A 13,159-nucleotide genomic window follows, 5' to 3' on the forward strand; every position below is an offset into this window, starting at 1 on the left:
TTTACGATATGTAAATTATACCTCAATAAAACTGTTAATAATAATAAAAAAGTATTGTGCTAGGCACTTCAGGGGATACAAGTATGAGTATAAGCCAAGCACCACCATGCTAGGTACAGAAACACAAAAAAAAAATGAAAGAGACATAATTCATTGAACAAGAAAAATAAGGATACATTATATATTAAAACTTTTTTTGTTTTTAGGAGCAATTGAAATATTTGCCACCCAATTGAACCATGCTGGAAGATATACTTGTGTTGCTAGGAATGCAGCCGGTTCTGTTCATCGACATGTGATCCTTCATGTTCAAGGTATGGAAGGTTATTTTACTCATTAAAACTTTGCTGGGTTTGGGGTTTTTTGTTTTGTTTTGGGGGTCTTTTTCAGTCATGTTTATTCTTGAAAGACGGTACTATCTTGAGCTATGAACCATAGTAGTAATATCTTGGGAATATGAAAACCTGGAAAATATTTTTCCATAGACTAAAAAAGGCACACAGATGAAAAACCACTCAAAACAACCTCACAATTATTTTTCTTTTGGATTTTTATAATCTGTTCCTGCTTCTAGTCTTCCAATGGAGTTCTTCTAATGGAAACTTGCTTTAATAGCAAGATTCAAAGAATGTAAGGTGGCTAATATTCACTTTGCTCTTGGACAGTCAAAGCACTAATATTTTGGAATTATGAATTTGGGTATATTTAAACTCACACTACAACAGATGTTCCTGCCACTAACCAGTGAGGGCTATGACTCCTTTTTGTTGATGGATCATATTTTATAGAGCCTCCAGTCATTCAGCCCCAACCAAGCGAACTAGATGTCATCCTAAACAATCCCATTTTATTACCGTGTGAAGCAACAGGGACACCCAGTCCTTTCATTACTTGGCAAAAAGAAGGCATCAATGTTATCACTTCAGGTACCTACCACTGTTTCTCTCAGGCACATTCGTTGTTTTATAATTCAGAAGTCAGTATGATTTTTTTAAATGACAATAAAAATTCTTTTCACACTGCTTTTGTAACTGCGATGTAGGCAAAGGCCACGCGGTCCTTCCTAGTGGGGGCTTACAGATCTCCAGAGCTGTCCGAGAGGATGCTGGCACCTACATGTGTGTGGCTCAGAACCCGGCGGGCACGGCCTTGGGCAAGATCAAACTGCATGTCCAAGGTACATAAATAATTCATCTCTACGTTTTCAATTTGAAAATGTTTATAACAATGTATAACAAATATTCATATATCTAAAATGATTATGCTGCAGTTTCCCCATAGTTCTTAACGTTCTTAGTTTGCATTAACCTATTTGTTTTTCTATAACCCTTATGAAGAAGGAAGTTTAATGTATTTGATTTTGTTTGCCATTGTTCTTGTGAAAAGTAGGGTACCCCATAGTATTTTGAACTTCCATGGATCTGCATTGGGTACTCTATTTCATTGTAGTAGGTATTTAAGGTGATTTTTAAAATTATTCTTTCCATATACTTGGATACATTATAAAACACTGGATTATAATGTCCACTTAAAAAAATCATAACTGCAGTTAAACTAACTTGATGAAAAAAAATTATTCTCAAGAAAAAGCAGGGTATTTTCATGTTTTCTCATTTAATGGATATTTTCTTGATATAATTCCCATATCTTGCATGCATTGCTTCTGTGAATAAGTGACCTCGTAATAGGTTTCAAGCTATTGAATTTGAATCAGCTGATTTTGAATTTCTTTTCTAGTGTGATTTTCCTATGGTCAATTAATGAATATAGCAAAGCTCACTTTTCTGCATATTGTAAATCTAATTTCTTTGTATTTTCAATGTTTATTCTAACTGAAAATACGTGGAACATTACAGACATGATCCTTCTTTTATGGTTTTAAGCTATAATGGGGAAGGAAAAAACTATCAAATAAATGAAATGGTGATAAATTTGATATATGCTATGTAGAGGAAAATTAAAAGCTGAGATGGAGAATAATCGGGATACTTGGGGATCACTTTAGATTAATGCTTAGGGAAGGCTTTTCTGAAGGGGTAACATTTTGGCTGACACCTGATTAATGAGCTAGGATAAGCCATGGGCAGGTTCATGGAGTGTCCAAGGGAGAGAAAACAGTATGTGCAATGGCCCCAGTGCAGGAAAAAGTGAGGAAACAAAGTATGCCAGTGTGGCTAGACAGTGGTAAGCAAGTGAAAGGTAAACAAAGCATGAGGGATATCAGAAAAGTAGGTGGGGCTAGTGCATGGATGACCCAACGTGCCATAAAAAACTTACATTTTATTCCCTGTGCAAGGGAAGCTTTTGAAGGGTTTAACAGGACACTGATTTGGTTTTAGGAAGACCTCTTTTGCTGTTATGTAGATAATTGTCCAGAGAAAAGTTGAGACTAGAGCTAGAAGAACTATCATCTGAACAGGGTGCTATGATCCGGAAGTGGGGGTAGGGGTGTGAATGGCTGGAGTGAAGGAGAAAAGTGATGGATTTAAGATGTTTTCGGAGATGTAACTGACAGGATTGCTGTTGAAATGGGAGGTTAGGAAGACAGAATAATTAATGATGTTTCTTGGGCTTCAAGCTTGATCTAGTGAGCAAATGATAGTGCCATGTGGGAATTCAAGGGGAAGAACTGGTTTTGGAAGAAGCAAACCATGGTTTCTGTTACTCATATTAAATATTTGAAACTATTAGAAAGGCTAGTGGAGATGTCAAGTAGAGAACTGAATATGTATGAATTTGGAGCTCACAGGAGAAGTATAGTCTAAGATAAAAATTTGAAGGTAATCAGTCATAAATTCATGAGACTGAATGAGATCACCTAGGAAAAGAGAATATGGACAGAAAAGATTTCTAAGGCCAAAGTCCCAAGACAGCGCATTGTTTAGAGGTCTGAGAAAGGAGAGGATTCTGGAAAAGAATACAAAGGAGAGGGCAGATATGTAAGAGAAAACTAGATCAAGGCTAAGGGAGGATAGTGTTTCGAGAAGAAGGGCGTGGACAGCTGTGTTGAATACAATTGAGTAGGACAAGTAGGACAAGAACCCAAAAGTATTGATTGGTTCCAGAAACACAGAGATCAAATAAAAGAACAGTTTAAGACTCGAGGGATTTTTTTTTTCCTTCATTAAATGATTAAAATGATTGATATGAGAACCATTAAGGGTCTAAGAAACACATTAAACAACTAAAAGCATTTCAACGTTCCAAAAGCAACCAGAGATAATTGTGTGCTCCAGAAGCAGGAAATTCTGAATAGACTATCTCCTGGAAGATACAGTATGTAATGATAAGCAAAAATTCAACCATATGATTTCGGTTGCTATAAATAATGTTGATATGATTATTCATAATTATTTCATATGCCTTTTTATGATGATGCATAAAACTTGGTAGAATAGGCTAATACCTAAGTGTGATCAGCCTACTATAAATACTTGAAAGGGAAATCCTTATCATAAGCCCCTTTACAGGTTTCTGAAGAAGTGGGAAGAGTTTTACCTATGCAGTTATTTTCCATGATCTATTTATTCATTTACTCAAATAATACTTAAGTAAATATGGCCAATGTGTATAATACACCATGCTAAGCTCTGTAGGAAATACCTGAGTAAAAGTATCTTTGAGCAGTTGAATGTTTCCCAAAACACGAGGGAGTCTACTTTGGAAGTTTAAGTACCTAAAGTGCATTACACAATTCATGCATTTTAAAGAAAATACTTACGTTGAAACAGCCCAACCTTTCCAGACACGCAAGTCGATGTTTATCTCCTCATCTAAAATCGACTATGACTTACATTTATTTGTTAACTAGATAGAGACTAATTTTCTGAAGTGGGCTCACTGAAGTTTATGTTCCAATGAAAGCAAACTATAGTGACGCTTTTTTGATGATTTGATAGAAGTCGGAATTTTGTTTCCTACCAGTGTTCGCTCACTTTTCTGGAGCAGTACTGTAGTGTAAAATTTGTGCACTCAGGCTTTTAAGATAACGTTTGAACTTTGCATCTTTTAGTTCCTCCAGTCATTAGCCCTCCTCCAAAGGACTATGTGACTGCCGTGGACAAACCCGTCACGCTGTCGTGCGAGGCCCAGGGCCTCCCGCCGCCAAGCGTCACGTGGCACCGGGACGGGCGGGCGGTCCTGGAGTCTGTGCGCCTGCGCGTCCTCAGCTCCGGGGCTCTGCACGTGGCCTTTGCCCAGCCCGGGGACGCGGGCCGGTACACGTGCACGGCGGCCAACGCGGCGGGAGCCAGCAGCGCCAGCACCACGCTCACGGTGCACGGTAGGTCGCTTAGCATGCGTTAGTTCGGTTTGCTGCTTTACCGAGCAAAGAGCAAAGACCAGCGTGAGCAAACGCGATGCAAATGACAACCATGGAAACTCAGCGATGCAAGGTGTGTGCGGGGGTGCAGGTGCACCTCTCCTTCGGAGCTGTTTCCGTAGGCTCTATCTACATGTGTGTGCACATGGTGTGTGTGAGAGAGAGATTTCATTCCTCCCGCCAGGATGATTAACGTGTTGCCAATAATACCCTCTTATTGTGATTAGTTGGCTTACGACGAGCCCGTTTGTGTTTTGTGACTCTTCTGCTTGACTTCTCAAGCTTCAAGTCATCTCGGCTCAGAACTATCATAATATGACGACGTTATATAGTATGAACCTCATGGGAGTTGGAGGTCTGTTTGATTCATTATTTTAAAGTAGCAAAATACATGTGTATTTTTATAACAGAAAAAAATACTTTTTCCTTGGTATTAAGACAACTGGCAAAATATCTAAAGATCAGCACTGAAATATTTTAGTTGTTATTGTACATTTTAAGTCTAAAGATAGAACCCTTGTTGATATCAGTGGTAGGAAACAATAGCAAATTTAACTGCTTCCAACTCCTGTTTCCAAGGTAAGTTTTATTATAATGAGGAGTTTCTGCTTTTTAATTTTTTCAAAAAATCGTGAAAGCTGTTTTTATTTTCCAAGTGTGTTTGAGTTTTCTACAGCTTCATAGTTACAGTGACAATTTCAAGTGTAAACATTTTTTATCGAATAAACAATTTAGCCAGAATTAAAAATCACCGTATTATTAAAATTGGTCCATTTCTCACTTATACATTTGAATAATTCCAAAATTCATTGTTGTGAGAGGGAAGTGTTTTTTTACTTTTTTTGAACCAAAAATTGTTAATGCTTTTTAAGTCTTTCCTTTAGAAATAAATATCTTAGTTCTAAGTCCACTAAGGTGTTTTTTTAGTACACTAAAGTATTTAGTTCATCTCTATTTTGTCTAAATTCCAGTTTAAAAAATTGGGTCACAGGAAGTATTTGGTATTACAATGCACAAAGTTATGAAATCGCTATAAAAATTTCCTCAGTTACAGCATAAAAACTGAATTAAATGTCTTGATCTGGTTTACTTGCATTCATTCTAACATGTGAAATACTACAATAAATATATTTTTGAATAGCCCTTTGTGATATTCAATATGGGTGAGTGTTTTACAGTGTTTTATGATAACTGTTACTAGTTCATCCTCCTAATATATCTGTGAGACAAATCCAGCAGTTACATAACGATTGAAGCATTTTTGGGCTTTGTTGATAGTTTGTTTCACTTCACTACAATAAGTAGAAGAAACTGAAGTATGGAAAAGTCAGGAAGCCAAATAAAACGTAAAGATTTTTAACCCAGTTCTAAGTCATTTGCTCAGAAATGGAATGTAAATATATTCAGGAAGTTTGAATACATTAGAATTCTTACTAGCATCAAAGATATTGATTACTTTCATAGCAGCAAACAAATCAACATCTTAATAGTTCTTTTATTATTTCTAGCAAAATTTCCCTTAAAAGAGTCTTTTGTTTGTTAATTTTCAATGTGAATAAAGATATTATCGAACTTCCTGGATGATTACCTTTTTTTCAACTTTTCATAGTACCACCCAGGATCCGAAGTACAGAAGTACATTTCACAGCCAATGAGAACTCACAAGCCATTCTGCCATGCGTGGCTGATGGAATCCCCACACCAGCAATTAACTGGAAAAAAGACAATGTTCCTTTAACTAACTTGGTAGGAAAATACACTGCTGAACCATATGGAGAACTCGTTTTGGAAAATGTTGGGGTAAGTTTAATGGGACATGACCAGCTATCTTAAGCCAGATTTGTTAATTCACTTTCTTACATTTAGTAATTTAGCTTGGAAATATATTCTTTCAAAATAAAAGGAAATATTCTTATAAAGTCAGGTCACAAAATTAATTTTACACATATTTCATTTTATGTCCCTTAAATGAGAAAGTATTTAACAGTTAGTAGGAACTCAAGTGTCCTTCCTCTAAAATTGTTATTGTATTTTTGTGGAAATCTGTGTTTATCAGGAAAAATGCTGAGTTCCCGTGCTATAGTCTGTGCTTATAACAATGTATGGGAATGATAAGAAGAGAGGAGATGTAAGAATGTCTATGTGTTATTAAGTAAATAAAAAAGGCAGTGGTTTGCTCTTTTCCGGTTTTTAAATCATTGACGTGGAAGCTAAAGTCTCAGGGATCTATGCAAACTGAGGCTTTTGGATATTCTTACGTGATACCTCTCCAGATTTTCAGAGTAGTAGCTGTTAGGAGCATTTCAGTTTTTCAGTGGTAATCAATCCTCTTAAAGAGGAATCTCTGTATACGCACATCACATGACTTTTCAAAAAATTATGTGGGTTGATAGTATCAACACTTCACACCAAATATTAGACACACTGAAAGGGTGAATCCTTCAGAACATTTGTGCATATGTTGTTCCTTTTCATAACCCTTCAAAATGCCCAAATTTCATCACAAAATTTGGGCAGGAGTAAATTTGAACAGACTACAATGATTAAATGGATTATGTTTACTTTAGAGTATAATCTCAGCCAATTAGCCAGTCTCCTGGGATTACCAGGTAAATAGCCCTAGTGACAGGCTATGTCATTAGGCCCTAACATAATTACATGTGCCAGCAAAAATTGTATTTATTCAAATCTGAGTTTCCATCAATCATAAAATGCACCAGGATTTTATGTACCACTAAGAAAGAAGTAATACAGTCAAGTAAACTATAGCAGACCATCAGTGTTTAAATTGTACCCCAATTTCAGATACTAAAAGTTAAAAAATATGAATTTTAGAATTGATAAAATAAAGATAAATCTTTTCTTTTGTTTAAACTGCTAAATGTATCTAATGGGCCTTACCCCCATGTTCAGGAATGTTGGATTTGACCCCTCAATCACTCTTCTAGACATTAAGGAATTAAATGAGAAAAAAAAACAGTTTAGAGTTTTAATAGTGGAACAATTACTCAGATACATTAAAATAGTACCAATAGTAAGGTAATCTATAAATACCAGATTGAGAGACATAAATGATATATAGAAGTCTATTTGTGAATAATATGTATGATCCAGATTTTTAAAAGCTTCATTTTCATAAAAACCTTGACTTTAAACTTAATTTGTCACAACCTGGGAATTTAAGAACAGTTAAGTGGTGTGCGGGTGGGGAGACCTTCGCAGGCAATACCATTGATTCTTGTTTGCCCTTTTTTTAAAAAACATGATAGTATGCAACAAAATTAAGATTATATCTATAATTAATGATTGTAATTTTTATGTTATATTTCCAATTCTTTGGTGCTTCAATGGAAAAAAATTCTTAAACATTTAAAAAAGAGGAAAAACGTGTGTAAGGTATGCCTTAATGCATCCGGAATCATTCAATCATTAATTCAACAAATATTTATCAAGCACCTTTTCTGTGACAAGGACTGATTTGGACGCTGGGAATACATCAGGGAACAAAAGAATCAATGATCCTTGCCCTCATGGAGTGTATTTCTAGAGAAAGGAAATGATAAAAACTAAAAATAATAAGCAATGTATACATTAAGTCAGAAGAAAATAAGTAGTATGAAAAATAAGAGAGAGGTAAAGGGCATCAGGAGTTGGTGTGGTGCGGGTTATATTTTAAATAAGATGATTGGCATAAACCCCCTTGGGAAGGTGACATTTATGTAAAACTTGAAGGAAATGAGTTAGCCAAGCAGATATTTAAAGGAGAAGCATACCAGGCTAAAGAAAATAGGTAAAGCAAAGAACTTAAAGTGGGGACATGCCTGATGTATTTGAGAAATAGGAAGCCAGTGAAAGCAAAGAAGAAAGGGATTGAAAAGAGAAAGAAGTCAAGAAAAAGGGAGACTGGATTATATAGGATCTTGTAACAATTTTGCCTCTTACTCTGAGTAAAAGTCAGAATCCATAGCAGGTTTTCAGCAGGGAATCAACATTATTTGCTTTACATTTTTGAAGGGTTACATTGGCCATTGTAAGGAGACTAGACAGTAGGGAGGCAAGGACAGGAGCAGGGAGACCTCTGGCAAGACCCTCTAGAGGCAGATGAGAAACGGATAGAACTCAAAGCAGAGTGTTAGCAGAGAAGAGGCGAGGAGTTGCAGGATTCTGCATATACTTTGAAGCTAGCATCTCCTGATAGATTGCAAATAGGGTATGAGAAAGAAAAAAATAAAGGATAACTCAAATGTCTAAGACCAAAGGCATGCACAGCTGAAGGATGAAATCACCATCAACTGAGATGGTAAAGGCTACAGGTGGCACAGGAAGGGGCAAGGAGAAATTGAGAGTCCAGCTTTGGGCCTGAGTTTGAGGTATCTATTAGGCACCCAAGGAAAGAGTTGAAGTGAGTTCAATATAATTGGAGTTTGGAAGAAAGATCTGGACTGGAGGCACTGGTCATCATCAGCATATGATAATATTTAAAGCCATAACACTGGTTGAGATCAGCAAGGAACTGAGTACTGACAGAGAACAAAAGAGGCCCAAGGGCCTCTCACGTGGCAACATTAAGATGTTAATGTTGAGAGGAAGCCAGCAAAAGAAGGTGGAGAAGGAGCAACTAGGGAGGTAGGAGGGAAACTAGGAGAGTGTGGTGTCCTGGAAGCCAAGTGAAGACAGGGTTTCAAAGAGAAGCCAGTCCTACTTGTGTCAAATGCTGCCAATATATCAAATAAGATGAGTGATGAGAGTTAGACATTGGATTAGCAAGTGAAACTTTAGAATTGTATGTAATGTTGCTCTACTCTTGCCTTTTCGTCTGATAGTTTGGTGATCTTTGGTACCACATTACCTGGAGAGCCAACTGTGCTGTCAAGATGCTATTAGCCTGTGGGATTATTAGTTCTTTATTTGTGCATTGCAGAGCAGCAGTACAGAATCTAAAGTTTTCTTTAGAAAACTATGATCGCTATAGTTCTGTATGGTATGGGCTTATGTTTAAACTCCTGTTCATCTTAAATTACGTTATGCAAAAGCTAACCTGATAGTTTGGACAACAGAGGGAAATTTAAATTGTTTTAGACAAAAAGCTTCCTTTGGAGACCTAGCTATGCAATTTAGTGTATTTTATGTCATGGGATGTAAGATGATGACATTTTAAGTGTTATGATTTCTTTTTTTTAATTTCAGTTGGAGGATTCGGGCACCTACACTTGTGTTGCTAACAACGATGCAGGTGAAGATACACACACTGTCAGTCTGACCGTGCATGTCCTTCCCACTTTTACCGAACTTCCCGGAGATGTGTCCTTAAATAAAGGAGAACAGCTACGATTAAGCTGTAAAGCAACTGGTATTCCATTGCCCAAATTGACATGGACCTTCAATAATAATATTATCCCAGGTTGGTGATTTAATTCTTAAGAAGTGAATAAATACATCCATATAAAACACTAGACCCATCTCTATTTCCTTTACCTGTGAGAATCATTTGAAAAGTAACAATTGAAGAATTGATTGCTTTAAATTCTGTAAAACGTGTGCCTTTGCTTGGATTTTACCCTCTACCTAGCATGTATGTTCTGTTCATTCTTTTGAAAAGATAAGTTGATCACAGGACCATATATTGCAGGTTATAAGTAGATTGTTTTAACCTAAAAATAATCCTCCTACCCCATGAGAAGACAGTATTGTATATATGTGGGCAACAAAACTTATCCCACCTGAACCTCCTTCATCATTGATAAATGTATTAGGGTGGCTACTGTGGGAATCCTGAAAATTCACCTAATTTACAGAGAAGACTTCTGCTTCTCACTGTGTGAATCAATCCCTATTATATTAATAGTGTGGATCAATTTATGTAGAAAATTTCTAGTCACCATGTATACTACATGTTAAGATAGTGCCTGAAACCCAGGAGCACTCACCTGAGAACAAATGTCTACTTATTTCTTAAACTTTGTCATCAGCATAAAGGCATTGTCAGTACAGAAAAGTTGTCCTATCCCAAAACTGAGCTCTGAATTACTGTACTACTTAGTGTTTACTAACTGTCTTGCTAGAAAAGTAGTAATAAGCGTGAGGTTTTTTTTCTGTTATAAAGATTTATGTTAATGACTGAAATTCATCAACTCTATTACCTTAACAATAGCACACCTCACTAAGGAAAAGCAAAGCCTAAAAAGTCTAATCAATACTGTTTTCTGAAGATGTAGTACTAATTTAGCTATTTATACTTTTAAAGGTTACTTTTCCACTTAATATTCAGAAATATGAAATTTTTAAAAATAATTTGAATAGGGGAAAGCATGCAAGGTAAACATAGTTCATTAATACTAGGTATTAGCTGGTTTAGTCAGAATCTTATTTAGTATTAGTTGTAGGATTAGCATGTTTACCTTATATTCTATTCCAAATATTATAAATTTGTAAATGTGTAATATAAATTTTACAAATATTCATATCATAAATTTTTAAATAAATAAATATGTGGCTTTGTAAATATTTGTATAATCACCAATTAGGATTTATAGAGAAGTTTAAATTGTTATAACTTTGACCCTGTTGTCGTTGTTACCTAACTAGCGTATGTTTCATGATTTCCCCTCTGACCTGCCAACTCAGTTAAATTATAAGCTGAAAATATTTTTATGCTATTGATGTAAATTGTTTGGGAGGAAAAGTGATGGTGAGATACATGAAATGGAAAATGTAATATTTCTGAATGAAAGATTTTTGAAACCTAGGGAGACTACGAGCCAACTTTGAGCAACACGTTGAGATGAAAGGTGTACTTTGAATTTAAAATAGTTTTTCAGAGATGTTTGTTTTTATTCTCTTTTCCTGTTCCTTCTGCTGTTTTTCATTCTTCAAACAAGTGTCTATAGACATGGTAAATAACTCAGAGGAAGAAATCTGTGGAAAAGGCTCTCTTCTCCAGTGTTGTTTCCTTGGTTCAGGTGCTGTGCTGACTCATAAATCTAGCGTGCAAAATACTGAGCTGTCGTGAAATATTTCCTGGGTTACTGGGAGGCATTTATGTTGTTCCCTAACTTGTTTCCCTCAGCCCACTTTGACAGTGTCAATGGACACAGTGAACTTGTTATTGAAAGAATGTCAAAAGAGGATTCGGGTACTTACGTGTGCACCGCAGAGAACAGCGTTGGTTTTGTGAAAGCAATTGGGTTTGTTTATGTGAAAGGTAGGTAAAAGTACTCCGTTTTTAATTTCTAATTTATTTATCATGAATGATTTGAGTTTTGTTTCCTTACTATGTAGTAATACAACATAATTTCAGTTTATGAAGCTACTTAGTCTTATTTCACAGATGTACAAATTCATGGGAAAAAATTATGAGACTTCAACTCGAAAATAGATAAGAAATGAGTAAAGAGATCATTTCACACAAAGTGGAATCATCCCCTTAGAATATTGAAATTGACAAAATTATCTGGTGATTTTACATCCAGCAGTTGGTTCTGGAAAATTTGTGAGGTTTTAAAGTGGCTTTTCCTCTTCTTTTGTAAATTATCTTTCTACATAGGTCAAAAATCACAAAGAAAGTATCAGTGCTTACTTTTAATTTGCACCTGTCTTATCTTATTTTCCAGAACCTCCAGTCTTCAAAGGCGATTACCCGTCTAACTGGATTGAGCCTCTTGGTGGTAATGCAATCCTGAACTGTGAGGTGAAAGGAGACCCCACCCCAACCATCCAGTGGAGCAGAAAGGGAGTGGACGTTGAAATTAGCCACAGAATCCGGCAGCTGGGCAATGGCTCCCTCGCCATCTATGGCACTGTGGTAGGTCACACTGGAGTTACTGATGCACATTTAAGCCCCTCTGTAAGTGGCATAGATAAGTTTCTCTTACATTCTTACTTAAATCATAAAATCTGAATCAAAGAACTCCTTTTTAAAAATTGAAATGATGGTTAAAATTGGTATTTTTAGCCCTTTCAACTAAGTACAGCAATAAGATAATTTTGCTACTTTGGTCCCGATCATTGACCTATTATTTAACATTAGGAGATAACCTCCTCAAATGTGTTTTAGAACAAGGAAATATAAGAATTACAAACACAGTTGCAAATGAATTATAGAGTAGATTTTTGTCAGTAAGCTGATAACTGTATTAGGTTTTTCCAAAGCTTGAGTAATTCAGAAAATGAGTGGTGCTTTGGTTATTATTCTAATTTGGGGGTCACATGACCCCAAAGTGAGATATTTTATCTGAAGGTGTCTTAGGTAGAACACATATGGTTAATTTGTTAAATTGCATTTGGTGAGACCTTTTATGTGCTTTCATTGTTTGATTGATTTAAATAATAATTAAAATATACTATCTAATTACCCAATTCAATGGACCATTCTCAATCTTTTATTGTCCTTGATTTTACTTCAACATTAGGTGTTATTAACTGTTCCTTCAGTACTGAGAGATTATTTCTACCTTTAGTTGCTATAACACTAATAAGGCTCAGGCTTCTTCATTACCACTTTTTCCTTTTCCTGTACATAAATATTATTATTTCTGAAATCCTTAGTACTTCTTCTAATACCAATGTTAATACTAGTACTATTTTTTTTCACCATACAATTTCAGATTTTTAAATAAGTAGTATTTCCAACCCTGAAACTCTTCCAAGTTCCATTTTCAGCTGCCTACCAGAAACTTCTCTTTGAATAATACATCAAAACCTCAAATTAAATATCTGAATCATCTGATTATTTTAATACTTTTTAATATATCCATAAGAATGGCACTGTATTTTTCTTTAGTACAATAATTTCAGATAGATTATAAAATAATGTTATTTTTGCTTCAGTTCCTACCAGTT

The 13,159-nt window shown here is 35.6% G+C and overlaps 1 protein-coding gene across 1 annotated transcript in view; it reads left to right on the forward strand.

Moving 5' to 3' along the window:
* The window catches only part of HMCN1 (hemicentin 1), a 404,331-nt gene that overhangs the window by 343,537 nt on the left and 47,635 nt on the right, over nucleotides 1–13,159 (forward strand). The window contains exons 78-85 of the mRNA XM_045536051.1: nucleotides 207–314; nucleotides 789–926; nucleotides 1,043–1,177; nucleotides 4,013–4,282; nucleotides 5,931–6,121; nucleotides 9,509–9,722; nucleotides 11,388–11,522; nucleotides 11,932–12,122. Coding sequence (XP_045392007.1) covers nucleotides 207–314; nucleotides 789–926; nucleotides 1,043–1,177; nucleotides 4,013–4,282; nucleotides 5,931–6,121; nucleotides 9,509–9,722; nucleotides 11,388–11,522; nucleotides 11,932–12,122 — 1,382 coding nt within the window. The remainder of the gene's footprint in view (nucleotides 1–206; nucleotides 315–788; nucleotides 927–1,042; nucleotides 1,178–4,012; nucleotides 4,283–5,930; nucleotides 6,122–9,508; nucleotides 9,723–11,387; nucleotides 11,523–11,931; nucleotides 12,123–13,159) is intronic.

Source organism: Lemur catta, chromosome 23, assembly GCF_020740605.2.
Source record: "Lemur catta isolate mLemCat1 chromosome 23, mLemCat1.pri, whole genome shotgun sequence".
Taxonomy (NCBI): Eukaryota; Metazoa; Chordata; class Mammalia; order Primates; family Lemuridae; genus Lemur; species Lemur catta.